This window comes from Felis catus, chromosome C2 (assembly GCF_018350175.1).
Source record: "Felis catus isolate Fca126 chromosome C2, F.catus_Fca126_mat1.0, whole genome shotgun sequence".
NCBI classification, from domain to species: domain Eukaryota; kingdom Metazoa; phylum Chordata; class Mammalia; order Carnivora; family Felidae; genus Felis; species Felis catus.
In genome coordinates, this window is record NC_058376.1 from 71,850,230 (window position 1) to 71,873,298 (window position 23,069).

Here is a 23,069-nt window from a genome sequence, read left to right on the forward strand (position 1 = left end):
TTTTGATTCCACAGATGTAAGGCAAGCATATACCCAATGTCATGAGAGAAGAATGTAAAAGAACTTTTTGATGTATTTATTATTTTTTGTCTACATGCTTGACTTGAAAGTGGCTGAGAAGTGGGTAGAGACTTACGCCTCTGCTGAGGAGCCTCCAGGGAGAAAGAGGATTTACTGTAACCCTTTCCCTTTTGAATTTCAATTAGTTATTTGAACATGGCCTACAGACTAAGGTGCTCCAGATAAGGACTGACTGCTAGCTAGAAAAGACATCAGGAACTACAAGGAAGGGGGCGCCTGGGTGGTTTAGTCCGTTGAGCTTCCAACCATCAGGTCTTGATCCCCCAGCTCCTGAGTTGAGTCTGGGATGGGGCTGTAAGCTGTCAGCATGGAGCGGCTTTGGATTCTCTGTCTCCCTCTCTCTCTGCCCCTCCCGCACTCACACTCTCTCTCAAAAATAAATAAACATTAAAAAAAAAAAAAAAAGTAGGGGCGCCTGGGTGGCTCAGTTGGTTAAGCGTCCAACTTCAGCTCAGGTCATGATCTCACAGTTCGTGGGTTTGAGCCCCATGTGAGGCTCTGCGCTGACAGCTCAGAGCCTGGAGCCTGCTTCAGATTCTGTGTCTCCCTCTCTCTCCCTCTACCCCTCCCCCACTCACACTCTGTCTCTCAAAAATAAATAAACTTTAAAAAAAATTTTTTAAAGTAATTACAAGCGGAACATCACCACAAAGACAGTGGGAGTGTGGGTAGTAACAATAATCTCAGAGTCTTAAAGAAGGGCTAATTTCATACACAACTTGGACAATGTCGCTGACACTGTGGGCAAACCCTGGAAAAAAATGTGTGTTTAACCTAATAAGCTGTGTAAGGTGTAGAGTCGCAATAGCTAAGCAAAAATACTGGATAAGAGATAAAGACAATAATTCAAAATGTATGAAAAAAACTTGATGCACAAATAAATTCATTCCAATGTTATTTATAATAGTAAAAAATTATAATCAGTCCCTTACAAAGGAAATGGCAAAAATAACCAATATATAACCTAACAGACTAAGTGCAGCTATTAAATTATGCTTATCAAAATCACAACAATGCAAATAAAATGACATGAACCCTGCACATGACACTAGAAGTGAAAAATCGGGTGCAAAATTGAATATATGATTTTTTTAATCCTGCAAATATAAAAAACACTGGTAGAAAATATACCCAAATATTTACAATTTGGTACAATGTTTGAACAACTGAAATATGGATTCTCCCCACTTTGCAAATACAGTGAGAACATATTACAACAAAAATCAAAACATGAAAATATAAGGCCTAAAACTCAGACTCAGTTGCCAAACTGCCAAATTATCTTTATTTTGTTGAGATATTTAACAGTATAAAAAAGTTCATATTTCTTCATGGTCATTATCTTTATCCAACTTTTCAAAGATTCAATAGTAGAAACAGCCGAATGCCGCTACAACACAGAATAAACTGTCCTAAAAAGCAAGCAAAACAGAAAACACACAAATCCAGAACATTAGTACTAATGAAGGGCTAAGGTAGCATAGGCAACTGAAATTAACATCATCTCAGATCTTTGCCAATTTTCAATCATGAAGGTTTTTTCTTCTTCAATAAAGGGTTTCCAGATTAGAGCCATAAACTTGCTTGCCTCAGGGTAACTACAAAATTGCTTGCTCAAAGGGTAGGATGGGTAAAGAATTAGATTTTTTGAAGGTAGAAGTAAAATGCAAACTAATAAACTTTATGTAATTCGTATTTATAAGTATTCCCATTTTCCCTGATTTATCACAGAAATAACAGTGTATGAAATACCTTGAGTTTCTTGGAGTAAATGCATAACTATATTATAACATCACAGATAAAAATAACAGCACCTTGTCATAAATTCTGGATAAGGGCAAATGGTCTCTGGGTGTCTATTCTTAACTGATAAAATTCATTTATCCATCTTTAACTTGGAATCACAAAATGTTTTCCAAATCCCAGTTAAACTTGTTAAAACAGCTTTTAGGTAATGATTACAGGAGATCCACCTGCCTCAGCAACTCCTGACCAACAAATCTCTCCTCCAGCCTGGTACTACTGGCAGAAAAACAATCTAAACTCAAGTATCTGATTACTAACCAAAGCAAAATTCTTTGGTTAGCTCAGTTCTCTGCCTCCTTGGGTAGAATAACTATGAACTGTGTTCTACAACAGTGCTATCTGTGGTGAGAAATTTGTTTTTGCTTTAATTTTTTGGGCCCTTATGGACTGATGCTTTTGTAAAATACAATAAAAATTAATAAGCACGAAAATGAAATGAAAAAAGAAACATACAAAATACAGCCTAAACATTTTATTATTAGATTTAATCAATATAAATTGCTTTGTCAAATTTCTGTAAGACTTTCTAAACTCTTACACTCTATTTATGTACTTGTTTCATGAAGGACCTGGAAAGAGGACAAGGACTAGCACTGGTCTGCAGATCCCACTTTGGCCACTGTTCTACAGCGCCGCCCAGAGTTCTCCTGAGACCCAGTCCAGTTATCCACAGCAATTATAGGCGCAATAACATGTACTTTTCTCTCTCCTGTCTCATGTCCTCATCCTCTATCAGTGCTTCCTGGGATCTTCCCCCAAATAAACAAAATAAGCTCTGAAAATGAGACCTAAATATACACTTGACCTAACAAACTGGACTAAAGATATAGCAGACTAAGTCAGCACCCTAAACCAGGCTCCGAAAAATTATTTTTATTTATTTTTAAAAATGATTCGTAGACATCTATCCCACCAATCTTGCACTCTAAAAGCAGATCCTGGTCATCTTTATTAAGTAATAACTGAAAACTAAAGTTTTAAATTAATTATTTGTTAATGTGAGTATTGTTTGACCTCCCACTGGTTTATAAGCTCTCTACAAGCAGAAACCATGCCTGTCTTATTCATCATTTTATCCCTAGCACCTCTTCTTTGTAGTTAGCCAAGTGCTATATGTCTGTTAGCACTGAATAAACAATCTGATATTCTCAAAATCACACTTGTGAAGAGTTATGTCATCAGCACAGCTACAAATCTCCTGGCCTATTAGCAGCACATTAGGTTTCTCCTGCTTTAGTAACATAGTAAAGGAACAGTAAAATCATCTCATCCAGGAGTTTAAGACAAACATCTAAAACTGAAGTGTCCTCATATCTTAATAATATTAATTGGATTTGGAATATCCACATGTCCTTGGAAAGGACAGAAAGGCTTCCAAATGGACTTACATTCATGAAAACATCATGAATATAGTTGTCAGTGTCAGCATCCCAGAAACAGCGAGCAGCCATGCTGAAAAGTCAGAGAATGAAGAATTATAAACAATATAACAAGGATCTGACTTGCATATATTTGCCATGAGCAAAAGTTTTCCTTGATACATTCTTGTAGATCAGTGTTTCCAAACCCTGTCACAGGTTGGCACGCAGAAAATCCTATTTGTATACAGAACATACTGGATAAACCAAGAGGGACAGGAATCATAGATGTCACTGGAGGCGACAGCCCATGGGCTCTCACAGCCTCAGACTCTGGCTGCCTGAAAGCTTAAGGGGTCAATACTTTTAAGTCCTTGGTGTTCTGGGTGGGAAGCTCTGTTATAGATTACTTCAGCCAAGATATTTTTGTGGAACTTTAAGAGGAAATTGATACCTAAGAATTATGACTGAAATGAGCTCAATCCTGCAAAATAATATTAAAAAGTAGGTCTAGAAAAGACCCAATAGATGATTTAATCCAACCCAATCATTTTGTAGAGTTCCAGAAAAGGCCAAACTCTGAACTAGAACTCAATCTTCTAACTACTTCTACACCCAGTATTGTCTCTACAGAATTGCTATGCTACCTCTGAATTCTCAAGTTGGCCATTCTCCTCTACCCAAATCTTGAGTAAGAAAGAATGTTAGGCAAAATAAAAGCCAATTAAAAAAATGGAAACAGGGGTGCCTGGGTAGCTCAGTAGTTAAGCGTCCAACTCTTGATTTCGGCTCAGGTCATGATCTCACAGTTCATGAAATCAAGCCCCACGTCAGGCTCTGTGCTGAGCATGGAGTCTGATTGGGATTCTCTCTCCTTCTGCTCCTCTCCTGCGTTCATGCACTCTCTCTCTCTCTCAAAATAAACACTTTTTAAAAAATGGAAACAACTATGGGCTGCCTGGCTGACTCCGTCAGTAGAGCATATGACTATTGCTGTTGGGGTTGGGGGTTCGAGCCCCATGTTACATGTAGAGATTAGTTAAAAAATAAATAAAATTTTGAAAAATAAATAAATAATGCAAACAACTTAAATGCACAGTAGTAAGTGGCCGATGAAATTATGGTATTTCATGGTAATGAAATTCTATGCTACCAGCTGCCATTAAAGAGACATTTTACAAAGATCTTTTACAAAGATGTTTACAAACTTTACAAAAATTAAAATACATTCACAATATAAAGTGAAAAAACTAATTATAAATGTTTTACATTTTTATTAACTGTATATATATGAGTCATCATTACCATTTATTGAGCACTTACTTTGTGCCTGCCACTAGTCCAAGTGCTTTACATGTATTAACTCATTTAATCCTGTGAAGTAGGTACTGTTATTACACTAATTTAGTAAATATGGAAACTGAATATTAGAGAAATTAAGTAAACTTGCCCAAGGTCAAACAAATAGTAAATGACAAAGTCTGGCTTTGAACCTAGGCAGTTCAGCTTCAAGTTATAGAGAAAGATAACACATGTACCATATTAATATTGGTTCATTTTTGAAAGTGCTTTTTTAAAGTTTTGCATAGAAGAGTCTCCCATCCTAGTATTCCACACATTTTTTTTTAATGTTTATTTATTTATTTTGAGAGAGAATGAGTACCTGCACAAGCAGTGGGTGGGGCAGAGAGAGAAGACAGAGAATCCCAAGCAGGCCCCATGCTGTCAGTGTGGAGCCCAATGCAGGGCTCAGTTCCACCAACCTTGAGATCGTGGCCTGAGCCGAAATCAAGAGTCAGACACCTAACTGAATGAGCCACCCAAGTGCCCCTCACACATTCTTAAGTGAAAAAAAGTTCCATCTCTTTCCAAACTGCAACAGTAACAATGTGAAATAAAATTAACCTACTCAATTCATCACCAACAAGTATCTACTTAGCAGCTACCATATGCCCAAAAAGAGAAAAATCTGTGTCAATCCTCAAATAACTCCCAATTTAATTAGGTGAAAAAAATTAACACACATAAAAAGAATAAGATAATGTATGGTTGATGCTAGTTTATCAGTTATTAGGATTCGAAAGTATTGTAAAGTCTGTTTAGTCCAAGCCTAATTTTCACATTTGTACTAAATTTGTAGAAGTGCCACAGACATTTAGAGAATTTAGATAGGAGAAAAAGTCAAAAAAGAGTTAATGAAGGATGTGGTACTTAAGCTAAGTAGCCCCAAAGAAGGCAGGAATATAAACATTTACTTAACAAACATTTATTGAGGGTCTATTACATATGAAGCAAAGTGCTAGGTACAAATGATAAAAAGATGCAAAAACACACAATCCTTGCTTTCAAAATTTGGTCTATCATTTGCCAATAAAAGGAACTAGGGACTTCTCAGAGAAATGGCCAATGCTAGGGCCTGGGCTAGAAATGTATAAGACAAACCTGGGACTTCAGGGTCACACCCAAACCCTGGGCTATACATACATACATACATACATACATACATACATACATACATACATACATACAAAGCTATATTTAAGTGTAAGTATTTGTGTCAATAGGACTGAGAAGAAGTATGATGGAACAGTTTGTAGAGGCCTATGTTCCCCCCAAGATCAGTTAGTGAGTCTAGATTAAGTGAATCAGAATGCAGCTGAAGCAAGTTAAGACCAGGGAAGCCAAAATTCCAGAGAGAGGTGAACTGCTAGGAGGTAAGCGGATATCCTGCATCAGAATTCTCCCTGGGGCATTTGCCAAGTCCAGGCACAGGACTAAAAGCTAAGAAACCAGGCTTTTCCCAGCTAGAGAACCAATTACTGAGGGAAAAAGAAACCAGCAGGACTGTTGGCAGCTAAGAAGATAAAACTGGAGACTTGAGGAACCAAGACTACTGTGAAAAAGGAGAGAGTAGAACTGAGCCTGTCACATGGTAGGTTTTCCCCTCAAGACAGGTGCTGAATTTTGAAACTGAAAGCCATGTGTGGTAGGCAAAATAACGCCCTCTCACCAAATGTATCTATGTCCTAATGCCCCAAACCTGTGAATAGCTACACTATACGAGGAAAAAACTCTTATAGATATATTATTAAGGATCCTGAGATGGGGAGATTATCCTGGATTTTACAGGTGGGTTCAACGTAATCACACGAGTCCTTAGAAAGGAGGAGGTGGGAGGGTCAGAGTCAGAGAAATATTTGAAGATGCTATGCTGCTGGCTTTGAAGATGGAGGAAGGGTTTACAAGCTAAAGAATGCAGGCAATCTCTAGAAGAGGGAACAGGCAAAAGGAGGGATTCTCCCCTAGAGCTATCCAGAAGGAATGCAGTCTTTCCAATACCTGAATTTTCACTGAATGAAACCCGTTTTGGATTTATGATCCCCAGAACTATAAAATAATATTTTTAAGCCACTGGGTTTGTGGTAATTTTTTTTCAGTTTGTTGATTTATTTATTTATTTATTTTAGTAATCTCTACACCCAACATGGGGCTGGAACTCACAACCCCGAGATCAAGAGTCGCACACTCTTCCAACTCAGTCAACCAGGCACCTGTGATAATATTTTACAGGAGCAATAGGAAGCTAGTACACTAAAGCAAAAACTTTTGAAGTAAAGAATAGTTTTATGCTGAGGAGACAAGTAAAGAAGTCAGTACCTGATGGGGGGGGGGGTTCCCATCTGGACGGCTTCTTCAAGAAAGAAGGGTGAACTAAAGGCAGAGGGAGCCTCATCAAAAATGCAACCCAACCTCAACTCTGGTTAGTACCTGGCTGGATTAAGGTAAGCAGTCCATAGTCTATCTGAATGAAAAAGGAAAAGAGTAAACCCTCTCTGGAAGAAAATAATATTATCTGGAGGTTCTATAATTTTTTGACACAATATCCAGGATTTAAACTAGGCATGCTAACACAGCCACATGAAGGATTACCAAGAAAAAAAAAAATCAATGGAAACAGAATCACACATGATCCAGATACTGGAGTAAGCAGACAGTGACTTTAAAATAACTGCTATGACCAAAATGTACAAAGGGAGGAGAGAAGAAGGATGAAGAACTGGATAAAAAAAAATAATTTCATTGGCCTCACTGACCACTACCAGAGAGGTGCTGGAATGCATGGTGCTACTGGCTGGCAGTCAGAGCTGTGACCAGGGCATTTGTGAAATGCACTGAACTGCAAAGAGGAACATGAGGACACTCCGAGATGAATCAAATTGCAGCTGCCTCCCAGGAATGCGGCTTAAAGTACCAGTATTCATTGTCAATTTAATTCAGTGCCAGGTGTAGTTCACCAGGAAAGCACTTGCAGACCTAGTTACCTATGAACAAAAGACTTTTTTTTTAATGTTTACTTATTTAGTTTTGAAGGTGGGGGGAGGCAGAGAGTCTGACTCTTAAGCAGGCTCCACACCCAGCACGGAGCCCAATGCAGAGCTTGATCTCATGACCAGGAGATCATGACCTGAGCCAAAAGCAAGAGTTGGACAGTTGAGGCACTCAGTTGGTTAAGTATCTGACTCTTGATTTTGACTCAGGTCAGGATCTCACAGTTCATGGGGTCAAGCCCCATGTCAAGCCCTGTGTCAGGCTCTGCGCTGACAGTGTGGTGACAGGAAGGATTTGCTGCTGCCTTGAGTGACGGGAAGGAGCCTGAAGGCATATTTTCCAGAGTGGTGCAGTATCACGGAGGGGGGTTCCAACACTGCCTGCCCTTCGCAGCTGAGTGTCTTAGGAAAAGGTTTCTTCCCTGCTGATCACAGTAACTAAAATAGGGGCTAAAAATTATTTGCCAACAGTGTGTAAGTTTGATCAGCAATTATATTAATTTACATTTTAGTAATAGGAGTGAGAGCAAGGCCCCTCTGCCCTTGCGACAGATTCAGAAATCTCTTTCACAGAATGTGCAAATAATGCTCGTGTAGTATTAAAAAAATAATAATAATTTCACTAGAGAATTGGAATCTATAAAAAAGAATTAAAATGGATATTCTAGACCTAAAAAATATAATAATTAACATTAAGAATTCAGTCAGGGGCAAGGCACCTGGATAGCTCAGTCGGTTAAGCAACCAACCTCGGCTCAGGTCATGATCTTGCTGTTCGTGAGTTCGAGCCCCACTTTGGGCTCTGTGCTGATAGCTCAGAGCCTGGAGCTTGCTTCGGATTCTGTGTCTCGCTCTCTCTCTGCCCCTCCCCCACTCACGCCCTGTCTCTGTCTCAAAAATAAACATTAATGGGGCGCCTGGGTGGCGCAGTCGGTTAAGCGTCCGGACTTCAGCCAGGTCACGATCTCGCGGTCGGTGAGTTCGAGCCCCGCGTCAAGCTCTGGGCTGATGGCTCAGAGCCTGGAGCCTGTTTCGGATTCTGTGTCTCCCTCTCTCTCTGCCCCTCCCCCGTTCATGCTCTGTCTCTCTCTGTTCCAAAAATAAATAAACGTTGAAAAAAAAAAATTTAAAAAAAAATAAATAAACATTAAAAAAAAAAAAAAGAATTCAGTCAGGGGCACTTGGGTGGCTCAGTCAGTTAACTGTTCAAGGTCAGCTCAAGTCATGACATCACGGTTCATGGGTTCAAGCCCCACATCAGGCTCTGTGCTGACAGCTCGGAGCCTGGAGCCTACTTCAGATTCTGTGTCTCCCTCTCTCTCTCTGCCCCTCCCCTGCTTGCACTCACTCTCAAAATAATTAAACACTGAGAAAAAAAAAAGGAATTCAGTCAGTGAGTTGAATATCAGATTAGATACAACTGAAAAGAGAACACATTAACTGAAAGACAGGTCAACAGAAAAATATCCAAAAGCAGGGCACCTGGGTGCCTCAGTCAGTTAAACATCTGACTCTTGATTTCGGTTCAGGTCATGATCCTACAGTCGTGAGATCTAGCCCCTCATCTGACAGTGGAGAGCCTGCTTGGGATTCTCTCTCTCTGCCCCTCCCCCACTTACTCATGCATGCACGCACACACACGCGTTTTCTCTCTCTCCCTCTCTCTCTCTCTCTCTCTCTCCCTCCCTCCCAAAAAAGAAAAAAGAAAAAAATATCCAAAAGTTAAGTACAGAGAGAAAACACAAAAACTCAGAGAAGAGCATAAAAGACATGTGAAATACAGTAAAAAGAGCATCTCCCTCTATATACAGGTAATTGGAGTCCAAAAGGGACAACAGAAAGCAAACAGAGTAGAAGCAATACTTAAAAAGTTAATGGCCACACTTAGCACCCAGATGTTGGTTTCTAATGCTATTCTCCATAAAATGAACCAGAGCTCCTTGGAGAAATGGCTAACTCTAGGGCTGGTGCAGGGAATGAATAAGATGAAGCAGCTTACAGTGCCAGTAAGTAAAGAAGTGCTCAAGAAACCCCATAATAATAGTAGGTTATATCAAAGGGACACAGGAGTCAACTGAAAGAGCTGCCAATGGCCCAAGCTAGAACACTGAGTAATAAATAAGGTACAATTAGTAAATGCCAGAAAGGAAGTAACTCTCCAGGAAAAAACAAACCAATTTCTTTAACAATTAAACGGCAAGGTAAAAAAAAAAATGAGACAATGAGATAAAAGAGGGAGTAACCTCCTAGTAATTCGCCAAAATGACCAACACAAAGGGAAAGAGGAGGGGTACTCGCTATATGTTCTCTAGGCCTTTTAGAAAACATGGAGTTGTTCCTTTGGCAACATACATGCCAATCTACAAGAAAGGTGATATTGTGGACATCAAGGGAATGGGAACTTTTCAAAAAGGAATGCGGCACAAATGTTACCGTGGCAAAACTGGAAGAGTCTACAATGTTACCCACCATGCTGTTGGCATTGTTGTAAACAAACAAGGGCAAGATTCTTGCTAAGAGAATTCATGTACATATTGAGTACATTAAGCGCTCAAAGAGTCAAGACAGCTTCCTGAACCGTGTGAAGGAAAATGATCAGGAAAAGAAAGAAGCCAAGGAGAAAAGCACTTGGGTTCAACTGAAGCGCCAGCCTGCCCCACCCAGAGATGCACATTTTGTGAGAACCAATGGATCGGAGCCTGAGCTCCTGGAGCCCATTCCCTATGAATTCATGGCATGATAAATATATTAAAAAAAAAAAAAAAAAAAGACCTCAAGACTAAAAATGTTACTCTTAATTGAGTAGAAGTGTGGTGTCCTCTCCCCCAAAGAAATATTCAAAGCAAACTTTGTGTCCGAATTCACTGGATGATGTCTTTATTCAAATTTGGTGGGTTTTGGGGCGCCTGAGTGTCTCAGTTGGTTAAGCTTCTGACTTTGGCTTAGGTCATGATCTTGCAGTCCATGAGTTCGAAACCTGAGTCAGGCTTTGTGCTGACAGCTCAGAGCCCGGAGCCTGCTTTGGATTCTGTGTCTCCCCCCCGCCCGCACCCTCCCCTGCTCATGCTCACTCTCTCTCTCTCTCTCTCAAAAATAAACATTAAAAAAAAAGAGAGATGTATCAACTAAATGCAGTGTGTGAACTTTATCTGAATCCTGATCTGAACAAATTGTAAAAAAAAAAAATACACATACATAAATACATACACTTAAATACATATTCATATATGTATACAGTGAGCCTTGAACAACCTGGGCTGAAATGCACAGGTCCACTTATGTGCAGATGTTTTTTCAATAAATACAGTACAGTATAGTACAGTAAATGTATTTTCTCTCTCTTATAATTTTGTTAGTAACATTTTATTTTCTCTAGCTTACTTTATTATAAGAATATAGTATATAATACCTATATAAAACGTGTTAATCGACTGTTTACGTTATCATTAAGGCTTCCAATCAATAGTAGGCTATTAGTAGTTAAGTATTGGGGGAGTCAAAGTTATATGCATATACAAAAAGTTATTTTTGACTGTGCAGGGGTTGGCACCACTAACCCCCACATGCTGCACAAGAGTCAACTATATATGAGACAACTGGGGATATTTGAACACTAACTGAATATTTTATAATATTCAGGACTGGCAATACTTTAGATGTGATATTTTATTATGTTAAAAAGGGTCTTTAGGGCATCTGGGTGGCTCAGTGGGTTAAGCATCCTACTCTTGATTTTGGCTAAAGTCATGATCTCACTCTTCGTGGGTTCGAGCCCCGCATTGGGCTCTGTGCTGACAGTGCAGAGACTGCTTGAGGTTCTCTCTCTCCCCCTCTCTCTGCCCCTCCTGCTCTCTCTCTCTCTCTCAAAATAAATAAAAATTTTTTAAAAATAAATAAAATAAAAAGGGTCTTTAAATTTTAGAGATATCGTATATTGTTGTATTTACAAATGAAAGGTATGATGACTGGAATTTGCTTCAAAATAATCTGATGGGACAGGGAGAGTAGGCAGAGGGATCAATAAAACAGTATCTGTATGGGCTTATAAACTTTGAAGCTAAATGACAGAAAAATGGGAGTTCCTTAGTCCCTGTACTTCTGCGTATGTTTGAAATTTTAGATGATAAAGGTTTTAAAAAAGGAGGGGGGGGAGGCCTTGAATGCTACGCTTTAGAATTTGGCCTTATCACGTTTAACAAAGTCAATCACAACCAGTTCAAGGAGTTTATACCTGACAGGGTTTAAAATAAACTCTAAAGAGTTCATGGAAAGAAAATGAGGTGTACTTCTGAAAGACTGCTCTAGCATGCAAAATGAAATGCAGAGGAGAGAGATCAGAGTCTGGAAATGCTGATAAGGGGTTGCCAAGTAACCCTGGCATCCAGATTACAGTGCATACAGTAGGAGAGACTAACGGCTAAACAAGACAAAAGAGGACTCCGAGGTTTTAAGCCAGAGTCAACAGAACCTTGGTAATACTGTGAAAGAGAAATTAAAATGTCAGGTTGACGAAAGGAGAAGAAGGGAGAAGAAATTTACAACTGTACAACAAGTTGAAACTGGCGAGATAAACTAGTAAAGGATTTATGTCTTGGAGGTGAGAAATTCTCCTGAAGCCTTTTGACCAAATGGTAGAGGGCACCACAGTGAAGAGTACTGCACCACGAGTCAGAAAGCTAGGCTCTGTTAGTTAATCTGACACCAGCCAGATAAATAATTTTGGGCAAAATATAGTGATCCTCATAAGTGTCATCTATAAATTAAGGAGAGTGGACAGTAGAAAATATCCATAGTCCCTTCCAAATCCAACATTCCATAGTAAAAATTCTCACTCATAATATATACAAGGTTTTTTTTTTAATTCCTTTAACAAATATTTTAATTTTTTTATAAAATACTATACTAAGCACTGTTTGCAAAGGGAAACGTGAGATTAACACTTGGGCACAGGAAAAGAGAGGAAATACAGATTTTGAACTCACTAATACATGAACGACAGTTTGAGGTCATGACAATGAATGAGTTCATTGAAAAAGCATTGAGAAGAGCCCAAGAACAAGAAGTGAGCCTTGAAGAAAGCTCACAGCTGGCGATGTAGGGGAGAAAGGAACCAGGGAAGGAAAGACAATAATCAGTTAGAAAAATAGAAGAGAAACAAGTTAGCTAAGTGACATCAGGGCCAAAAAAAAAAAAAAAAAAAAAAAAAAAGGAAAGAAAAAGAGTGAATTTTAAGAAATAAAAGCTCAGGGGCGCCTGGGTGGCTCGGTAGGTTGAGCATCCAACTTCGGCTCAGGTCATGATCTCACGGTCTGTGAGTTCGAGCTCTGCATCGGGCTCTGTGCTGATAGCTCAGAGCCTGGAGCCTGCTTTGGATTCTGTGTCTCCCTCTCTCTCTGCCCCTCCCCTGCTCATGCTCACTCTCTCCCTCTCTCTCTCTTTCAAAAATAAATAAACATTAAAAAAAAAAGAAAGAAAGAAATAGAAGCCCAGGCCAAGAATAAGAGGTAAGAAAGGGTTACCAGATATGCTAATAAAGAGGTCTCAGACAATGTTAAAGAAATTAATTTAGGAGAATGATAGGAAAAAAACAGGCAAAAAGCAATTTAGTAAGAAACATATATACATGTTCCCATACTCTCTTTAGGAGCATATAAACCTAAACCCTATAGATACGACACAAAGTGTTACCTCACGGAGCTCACCCAGACTTGTCAACCTCACTGTTCAATACCCGGATCTTTTTGGTTCACAGCTGCATTTTGTAAGGCTGCCTTTTCCTCTCACTCTCACATAGACACAATCTTTCTGAATTGTTAGGAGGATGAATACCTAATAAATATTTAAGAATAAAAACAAGAAGGAAAAACCAACTACTCACAATACTCCTTCACCTCTTTGTTCTCCAATCACTACTTGCACCACCATTTTATATCGGTCAAATCCCATTTCTAGAAAGAAAAATAAGAAGGTTATCTATAAGTAAAAGTGATAAAGTAAAAGTGATAAAGGCATAAGTAAAAGTGATAAAAGTGATAAATATGATGGTGTATTTGCCTAGAAATGGATATAGGCATTCAGTCTATAAGCACTGACTGAGTGGGTTGATAAGTTGGGAGTCAGAGAGACTAGAGGGCAAATTTTACTTGGTGAGTAAGTCAGCTTACCAAGTGTGTAACCTTAGACAAGTTATTTACCTTCTTGGCTTAAGTCTTCCTCATCTGTTAAATGAAAAATATTATTAACTACCCTGGGGGTACACTGTGAGGTGAGATGAGATAAGATATAGTACACTGACCTTAAAAACAAAACTGTCAGTTATTTTACCAGCAAAAAAATGAGTTTATTCGTGAAGGGCACAGAATTACAATTCAGGACATGAAAGCTACAGCAAAACCATTTGCAAGTCCAGAGAACAAAAAAGTCAGTTCTTTTGTAGAGGAAAGGAGGACATTGGGAGAGCTGTTATAAACAAAAAGTTCATTGGAGTAAATTGGGAGTTGAAAGTGTAGTGGCTTTTCATTGCCTGAATTTTGATGGTCTCTCATTGGCTGGTCTGTTGCTAGGCAAGCAGAAAATCTTTCTTTCTCCCACTAGGGTAGTAAAGTATAGGCTGATAAGGAACTGTATGGTATTAGAGCTCCCCCTTCTGGCCTCCCAACTCCAACATTTTAGTGAAGTTTTGCTTTAGTAATTTTCACAATATGTAAAGCATCTACAACAGTATTTATACATACTAGTTTCTCAATAGATCGCAGCTTCCTTTGTTTCTCTCCTACTCTAAGACAGGTGCTGGTAGGTCCTCAAGACACTGAAATAAATAAGACACTCTTCTTGCCTTAAAGAACTCACAGTAGCTGGGAAGGCAAACATGAAGAATAAAATAAAAATGCAATGTATTAATAATTCCAGGAATGGCATGTCTTTTAGGAACACAGGGCTGGCAGCTCCTTCCTTTGTTTGGACAGTGGGGAAGGGATGACCAGAAAAGGCTTCTTGGAGGATGAGATACACAAGCTGAGTGCTGAAAGACAAGTGGGAATTTACTAGGCAGACAATGTCTCTCCATTTTATGGAGAGGGAATATCATGTGCAAAGGCATAAGCTATGGGATATTTATTTTATTTTAATGTTTATTTCTTTTTGAGAGAGAGAGAGACAAAGTGTGAGTGGTGGAGAGGCAGAGAGAGAGGGAGACACAGAATCCAAAGCAGACGCTAGGCTCTGAGCTGTCAGCACAGAGCCCGACTCAGTGCTCGAACTCACAAACTGAGAGATCATGACCTGAGCCAAAGTTGGACGCTTAACCGACTGAGCCACGCAGGCGCCCCTAGAGTATGGGATATTTAGAAAACTGTAAGCTGTTCAGTAAGGGAGAAAAGAAAATAACAGTATAAGATTCTGAAGTATAATGGTGTGGCCTAGCACAACTCTGCTGCTTCCCCAAAAACTATACTGCTACAGCAGCAAAATCCTGAAAATTCTCCCTAACACCAATGGAAAGAAGAAAACTGAATGGGCATCTTTATCTCCCTGCTCTTTTCTAACCAAAGACTAGTGGAAACAGTTGGGGGAAAAAAAGGAAAGGAAATGGACAAAGTTGAAACAGAGCCAACTCTGATGAAAGTCTCCAGGATTATATAGTAAATTAGGCAAACAATCTGAAGACCACAGGTCTCCTCCCATATGAAACATGAACCCTAATTCAGGATACTTAACAAAATCTAGGAGACAGAGCCCAAAACACTGCAGACAGTTCCATGGAACTTCCTCTTTTCTCTACTCATTTCTCTTCCTCCTTTTCTGATACCCATGCAGCTAGACTATTATATATACAGCCCTTAAATCATAGTTCTGAGGGAAAAATAAAATAATCTCAGACATAGTGGGAGAGTACAAAAAAAAAATCACCTATGTTATGTCGAAGCAATTATGAAAAGAGCAAATGAAAAGATCTGAAAACCACACCACATCAGAGTAAAATGGAAAGAAGCCGACTGGCAATATGCAATGATGCAGCAGCAAAAACAAACAAAAGAATAACAAGAAAGAAACACCCTGTTTAAAAGACAAAAAAGGGGGCACCTGGGTGGCTCACTCAGTCGGTTAGATGTCCAACTTCAGCTCAGGTCATGACCTCGCAGTCCGTGGGTTCAAGCCCTGCGTCAGGCTCTCTGTTGACAGCACAGAGCCTGGAGCCTGCTCCCAATTCTGTGTCTCTCTCTGCCCCTCCCCTGCTCGTGTTCTTCACAAATGATTCACAGTATAGAACAAAATTAGCTCATAAATTCAACAAAATAAGAACTTAATCAGATTATAAACAGCAGAAAAATGGAAAGGAAGATCACAGCCTGAAGAAACAAACTGAATCCTCACACAGTATCAGTGCAGGCCTAATAAATTAAAAGTGGCAAAGGACAGAACAGACACAAATGAAAATTGAATAACTGGCTTAAGATAATCACAAGTAAATATCAAAGGAAAGGCAAGAAAGTATGGCACAGAAAAGCTAATAGATATGGAAGATAAAGAAGATTCAACATATCAGTATTTGTTTTCCTAAAGAAGAGAATCTAATAAATGCAACAGGAAATGTTTTCAGAGATAGAAGAAAATTTTCCTGACATGGAAAAAATAAAATCTGCAGATTGAAAGCTATAAAATTTTCACTACCAAGCCATATTCTAAAAAAGCTATTGAGCATCAAGGTTAAGGATGGGATTCTTTAAGCAGAGGACATTAGGTGGCCTTAGATTTCTCTTCGGTAATATCCAATGCCAGAAGATAATGAAAAACGAGTCTACAAGATTCTCAGAAAATAAGTTATTATCTCAAAATATCATATTCACCCAAAACTATTTTGGTTTAAAGGCAAAAGGCAGACATCCTCGGACATGAAAAAACCCAGAGAATGTAGCATTTCTGAGCCCTTCCCGAAAAAATTTACAACAAAATCTCATCAGGTAAGAATTGAACCAAAATAAAGAACTCAGCAATGGAAATGGCATGATAAAAGGACTAAATAGTGAGCAATCATTTTATTTAAATATACAACAAATGCAAAAAGAGAGAGAGAGTGAAAATGAATACTATACCACTATGTGAAATAAGTCTAAGGTATCCTACTGTTGTTAAAGTATTTATTTATCTGTATATATACATAGAAAAGAGTGTGATATGTTCACCTGATATTAATGATTATCATTAAATATTGATATTTAATGTGGTGGTGGCATTTGGGATGATTTTCTCATTTTATGTATTTTTCTATACATTTAAATTTATTTATAATGGACATGTATCTTTCTTTATAATAATGTTAACAGTCAATTTTTATTAAAAAGTGAAAATAAAGGGGCACCTGGCTAGCTCAGTTGGTACAGCATGCAACTCTTGATTTTGAGGTCATGAGTTCATGCTCCATGTTGGGAACAGAGATTACTTAAATGAATAAATAACTTTTTTAAAAAGTGAAGGGGTGTCTGGGTGATTCAGTCAGTTAAGAATCTGACTCTTGATTTTGGCTCAGGTCATGATCTTATGGTCGTGTGTTTAAGCCCTGAATCGAGCTCTGTGCTGTTAGCGCAGAGCCTGCATGGGATTCTCTGTTTCCCTCTCTCTCTCTGTCCCTCTCCCACCCATGCACACATGCTCACTCTCCCTCTCTCTCTCAAAAATAAATAAATAAAACTTTTTTTTAAAAGTGCAATAAAAATGCTAATATACAAACAGTAGCGATAGAAATCCACAGAATTTCTATTTTCTTCTTTGTACTTTTATATATTTTTTAATCTCTAAAAACTGAAAAAAATTAAGAAACAGAAGAAAATACACCAAAGTACTAAAGAGTAGCTACCTTTGGGTAATGGAATTTTATATAATTTTTTAAAAAATTCATATGCGTATTTTTCTAGACTGTCTAGGTTAGTACAATGAAATATAACTGTTACATAGACATTTCCTTCCCTCCACAAAATGTTATATTTTTAAAAAGGTAGACAGAAAGGACTTTTCAGATGGTATGACATTATTAACAAAAAAAGACAGAGACAGAGGCCAAGGGAACAGGGAGAAAAAGCACAAGGTGTGCTCTGTATGCGTAGAGCTTAGCAGGAATGGAGAGTTGAGTAGGGCAGCTAGTTAATGATTCAGCTGGAGAGATGGGCTGAGGTCAGACAGTGAGGGTATGAATGCCTAAGAGGCCTGCCTAAGGAACTGATATGTTGGTGAGAAAAACAATCAAGAATGATGGAAGAAAGGAGCCCTTGTAACTTCTGGTCTTTCCCATACTGGAATTTCTCAGACAGTGCTTGCCTACAATGTTTTATTTTACATCTTTACGCTCTCCCATTATCTGCAAAAACCCACATGCATAAAAGTTACCAAATAACTGAGAAGACTAGACACTGAAGAGAAATTTGTGTTTAAAAGAATGCATAGCGTATGACCCTTGTTTAAAGATGGGGAAGGAAACAAATAGGTAAAATTGAATGTTTGAAGGGAACATATCGTTTCCAATGACCATCACAATTACCTTTTAATTTATCTTTAACGGTTTCTGATAAACGTTTTGTGAGTTGAGGCATTTCTTCCGGAGAGTATTCAGCGTTTGCCAGTTCCTCCTTAAGCACGGCATGGATACAGTCTTTAACCACAGAGGGTCTGAACCTAAATGAAATAGTTTGAACAACTAATTGGTAACTCCAAAACTCCAATTTACCTTCACAGTCCAACTGCCCCCAGCTCTTTGCCACTAAAACAATGTAATCTTCCATTTTCATATTTTTTATTAAAAACGTGATATAAGCAAATTAAGAAAACAAGTCATATTCCTGATTTACACTTCCAGCCCGGACCTTTCCCCTGAACTTCAGACCACACATTCCAACACATATTCCATCTGGATGTCTAACAGACAACTCAAATTTAATATATCCAACATTAAGCGTTTTTTTTTTTTATTTGTTTAATGTTTATTTCTGAGAGAGAGAGAGAGCATGAGCGGGGAAGGAGCAGAGAGAGAGGGAGAAGGGGAGACAGAATCAGAAGCAGGTTCCAGGCTCTGAGCTGTCAGCACAGAGCCCAATGTGGGGCTTGAACTCATAAACTGTGAAATCATGACCTGAGCATAAGGAGGACACTCAACTGACTGAGCCACCCAGATGCCCCCGACATCAAGCTTCTGACCATCTCCCCTCCCCAGAATTGTATCAGTCAATGGTAACTCCATTCTTCCATTTGTTCAGGCCAAAAACCTTGATGTCAGTCTTGCCGTCTTTCTCTCTCACAAAACACATCCTGGTTCATAAGCAAATCTTGCTTAAATCATAAGCAAATCTGAAGCAGTTCTACATTCAGAATAATCTGAAATTCAATCACTCTCACCATCCACTGCCACCAGCTTGGTCCAAGCTACCTTTACCTCCTGCCTAGATTACAACGGCTCCTAACAAGTCTCTCTGTCTCTGCGTTTGCTCCCAGATCCTGTTTTCAACATAGCCAACTAGATCGGTCCTGTTAAAATATATGTCAGATCATGGCACTTCTCTATTCAAAGATACCCCAAATATTTCCCACCTCACTCAGAGTAAAAGCAGCATCCTAACTATGACTTGTACAGTCCCATATGTCTACCCTACCAAACTCTGACCTTGTTTTTTACTACCTTTCCCACTAGTTCTCTCCACTCTGGCCACACTGGCCTTCCCTATGTTCTTTGATCACACCAGGCATGCCAACCTCAGTGCTTCTGCACTTGCTGTGAACCTCTGCCTGAAGTGCAAGTCTCATTCTATATGCATAGCTACCTCCTCACTTCTTTCAAGTCTTTTTTTCAAAAGTCACCTTCTCTAAAACTTCAAATTGCCCTCCTATCACATCACTTCATAGCTCACTTCCCAGTACTGATTACTATCTCATACACTGTACAGTTCGCTTCTGTGTTTGTTTGTTGTCCTTCTACCCAGCTAGAACGTAAACTCCATGAGAGCAGAAATTTCTATCTGCTTTGTTCACTGTTATATCCCCATTTCTCAGAACGGCACCCAGCACATAGAAAATAAATACTTTTTGGAGTAATGGATTTCTGAATAAATGAAGACAGAAAAAAAAAAATCTCCCCTAATTTCACCACCGTAACAATACCATTAACATTTTTATTGTATTTATCATAGATTACAGCAGTAGGTTCATTTTCTGGGCTATATATTCTATCAGTTGATTTATCTATTACGTCCAAGTGACCAGAATGTTTTAGGTTTTGAGCTTATAATGTGGTATAATATTTGGTAGTATTGGTGGCCCCTTATTAAACATTATATTCTTTGCTCTCTTGCTGGTTATTCTCACAGATGAACTTTAGAATCACTGACAAACTTTCCAGGACTTGATCCATTCAAAAAGGGGTCTCCCTGTTATTAATAAACATACCATATCTGGTTCTTTTCCTTAAGCCTTTTTCATTCTCAGTGAAATGTTAAAAGTTTTGTTGAAACAAGTCACAAATAATCTCATAGGATTATTCCCACACAATATATATTTGTTAATCTTGTTCTGCTTTTGTTCTGTTTTACAACAGAAATGCAGGCAAATGGCAATCGATGCATTTAGATACTTTTACCAAGATAACATACAGTTTTATATGTCCATTCGACCCACCATAAAAATGCTGCATGAAATTTTTTATCACATTAGAACCAAAGTTCCTGGCTTTCAGTATTTGGCAAGCATTTGATCAGCAACCTGGTAGCAAGAGGGGCTTTTTTTTTTTTTTAACGTATATATATTTTCTCATCTTGTGAAAATGAAGCGAGTGATAGAGTCTACAGCCCTAGCAGACTCTCCCCTGCACTAGACTGTGTACTTCAACTCTGGGAAAGTATCGCGGTGGTGGGCCTAGAACATCCGGATACTATCTGGGTAAGGCTTTATATACATAACAGGTCCCGTACCCTGCAAAGGAGTAAGCGTATTCTGGCACACGTTTGCACACAGGAAGCGTGTGGCTGAATGGCATTCTACGCAAGGCTCTTCTTTACTGCTCTTCTCTCTATTCCATCCATCTCCTTTCCTCTGCTCACGTCCCAGGTCTCCTAGAGCCAACCATTCCCACTGCGCGAGCCTCACGCGCTTCCGACGCCCTAACACTGCAACCGGAGACCGGGTCTTCAGCTGCCGGTAGCAGCTGAAAGCTCAAGAAAAATAGATTCCCGCCCTCCCGTCCCGCCCCCTCCCCGGCTGGCCCGTGCGGCTCCAGACCCAGCCCCTCCCTCCTCTGCCGACTCATCTCGGTACTCCAACCCAACACCTTCTAAGTCCCAGCTCCGCCTCGCCCTCTCCAGCCCCGCCTCTCCTCCAGCCCCGCCCCTCCCTCTCCAGCCCCGCCCCTCCCTCTCCAGCCCCGCCTCTCTGCCCCAGCCTGCCCGCCCCAGCCTGCCCCCCCAGCCCCGCCCACTTCGCCGCTCCTCGCGCCCTTTACCGACGCTGAGGCTTCCAGGCGGGCTCTGCCTGCCTGACCTAGCAGTCTCGCAGGTCGCCCCCACCACAACCCGTCCGTTACCCGCCTTTGCTGGAAAACGGGCCGCAAAATATAGGTATTCTCGGACTCCCCTGCGTTCTTCTCGGTCTCAAGCAACCCATCGGCCGTGCCTATAGACAAGGACGCCGCGGTCGTCGAGGTCATAGCTAGGGCTTCTTGGCCCAGTGTGTCGAGATGAAGGCCTGGCTGGTGGCGGCGCGGGGCTGCGAAACCGTCGCCAGGGCGACAGCGCCGCCCTTGGCCCTGACGTAAAGCGGCTGCGTGCTCCCAGCAGAGAGGCCCTCCCTTCTCTGCGGGTCTGGCGGCCCTCCCCGGCGCCTGCGCACCAGCTGCTGGGCGGAAACCGGCTGAGCTAAGGCGACCCTAACTTTGGCGCAGGGCTGTTGGAGCCTGTGGGGATCGCAAAGCGCTTCGAAGTTTGTCAGCGTTTATTAACCGCGCTACAATTTTAGGGAATTGACGCGGAACCTGAGGTTCATAGAGATCCAAGGATATAAGGCTATTGGGCGGCAGGGCTCTAAAAAAAGGGCATTCTCACTGTGGCCTGTGGGCAAGGCCAACCTCCATTTCATTATGCAAGACTTGTGAACGGGTTTTATATTTTTAAATGATCGAAAAAAAATCAAAAAAATGTTTCGTGACGCGTGAAAACTACACGTGAATTTAACATTTCAGTATCTGTAAAGTTCTGTTGTAACGTAGCTATGCTCGCTTGCACATGTGTGGCCGCTTTTGCACTGTATTGAGCGAATTGAGCAGTTGCAACAGAAACCATATGGCCCTTTACAGAAAAAGTTTGCAGTGCCCTGCTCTACTCCATAACTGCCAACTCACAGTTCCCCTAGCCTCACCCACACCGTACTCTCCGTGCAAAATTCAGAAAGGAGTAGACATTAAGGTGTATTCCCCACTTACGAGCACCAGTTTCTGGTCCTGTTGTAGAAGACTGTAGTATCTTGGCCTCTACCAGCTTCAAAAACTAAGAAAAGAATTTCCCCCAGTATCCATCCAGGCTTCCTATTGGTTGGATTAACAAATTCCAGAACTTCCTTCTATCAGATGCAAAGGGAGTATTTCTATAAAAGTATACCTTTGCAAGCTCCAGTAGAGACTAATTTTACTATTCCAAGTTTTGGTTTACAATGTGTTTTCTTGATAGTATAGCCTAGATTGGTCTCCCCGAATCCGGTAAACTCCCCTGAACTTCACCTTCCCAGCCCACCCTTCACAGTGCCCCCAGAATGGCTTTCCTTTGTCACTGCTCTGCTTGAAATCTTTCAGTGGTTCCTTAGGACCATCTCCCCAGCATTTGCTGCAAATAAGACCTTTCATGATTTGGCAGGGTTGCTGAACCTTCCTCCTGGCACTGACCAGCAGACTGGGGTCTGTGCAAGGGCCACAAGGCAGCTCAGTGCATGCCCTCAACCATGCCCTCTTTAACTGCCCCTTGATTCAGCAGCACTAGCCCCATCTTTGGCTGGGGTCATGCATCCACAGACTAGCCTTGCACAGAAATTCAATGTCTCCTAAGGGGCAGAGAGTGTTTTTCTCCTTACTATTTCACCAGCCTTAAGAAATCATACCCCTAGGAGCACCTGAGTGGCTTAGTAAGTTAAGCATCTGACTTTGGCTTGGGTCATGATCTCACGGTTAGTGGGTTTGAGCCCTGCATCGGGCTCTGTGCTGACACTCAGAGCCTGAAGCCTGCTTCAGATTCTGTGTCTCCCTCTCTCTGCCCCTCCCCAGCTTGGGCTCTGTCTCAATCTCTCTCTCCCAAAATAATAAATAAACATTAATTTTTAAAGAAATTTTTTAATGTTTTATTTATTTTTGAGACAGAGACAGAGCATGAGCCGGGGAGGGGCAGAGAGAGAGGGAGACACAGAATCCAAAGCAGGCTCCAGGCTCTGAGCTGTCAGCACAGAGCCTGACGCGGGGCTCGAACTCAAGGACCGTGAGATC

At 40.4% G+C, this 23,069-nt stretch overlaps 2 protein-coding genes and 1 pseudogene across 2 annotated transcripts in view; 1 reads left to right on the plus strand and 2 right to left on the minus strand.

The window, feature by feature from the left end:
- Nucleotides 1-13,518, minus strand: part of PCYT1A (phosphate cytidylyltransferase 1A, choline) — a 60,719-nt gene extending 47,201 nt beyond the window's left edge. The window contains exons 1-2 of the mRNA XM_019839936.3: nucleotides 13,452-13,518; nucleotides 3,276-3,339 (exon numbers count right to left, since the gene is read on the minus strand). The gene's annotated coding sequence lies outside the window, so the exon portion shown is untranslated. The remainder of the gene's footprint in view (nucleotides 1-3,275; nucleotides 3,340-13,451) is intronic.
- On the minus strand, nucleotides 1,340-21,261 carry DYNLT2B (dynein light chain Tctex-type 2B). Its single transcript, XM_003991739.6, has 5 exons — nucleotides 21,133-21,261; nucleotides 18,105-18,238; nucleotides 13,452-13,521; nucleotides 3,276-3,339; nucleotides 1,340-1,493 (listed from the first exon to the last, which is right to left on the minus strand). Exons 1-5 carry the CDS (start codon nucleotides 21,249-21,251, stop codon nucleotides 1,446-1,448), a joined length of 435 nt encoding a protein of 144 aa, XP_003991788.1. The 5' UTR covers nucleotides 21,252-21,261; the 3' UTR covers nucleotides 1,340-1,445.
- On the plus strand, nucleotides 9,819-10,313 carry LOC109503492 (annotated as a pseudogene).
- Nucleotides 21,262-23,069: the final 1,808 nt, after the last annotated feature.

Excerpts from the sequence above, each read along its gene's own strand:
- DYNLT2B (XM_003991739.6), bottom strand. The coding sequence starts at position 21,251 with ATGACCTCGACGACCGCGGCGTCCTTGTCTATAGGCACGGCCGATGGG. Across the intron at positions 13,522-18,104 it reads CGTTAAAGATAAATTAAAAG|AAATGGGATTTGACCGATAT; the intron begins GTAATTGTGATG and ends TTTTCTTTCTAG. Across the intron at positions 1,494-3,275 it reads TTCATGATGTTTTCATGAAT|GACAGTTTATTCTGTGTTGT; the intron begins GTAAGTCCATTT and ends CTTGCTTTTTAG.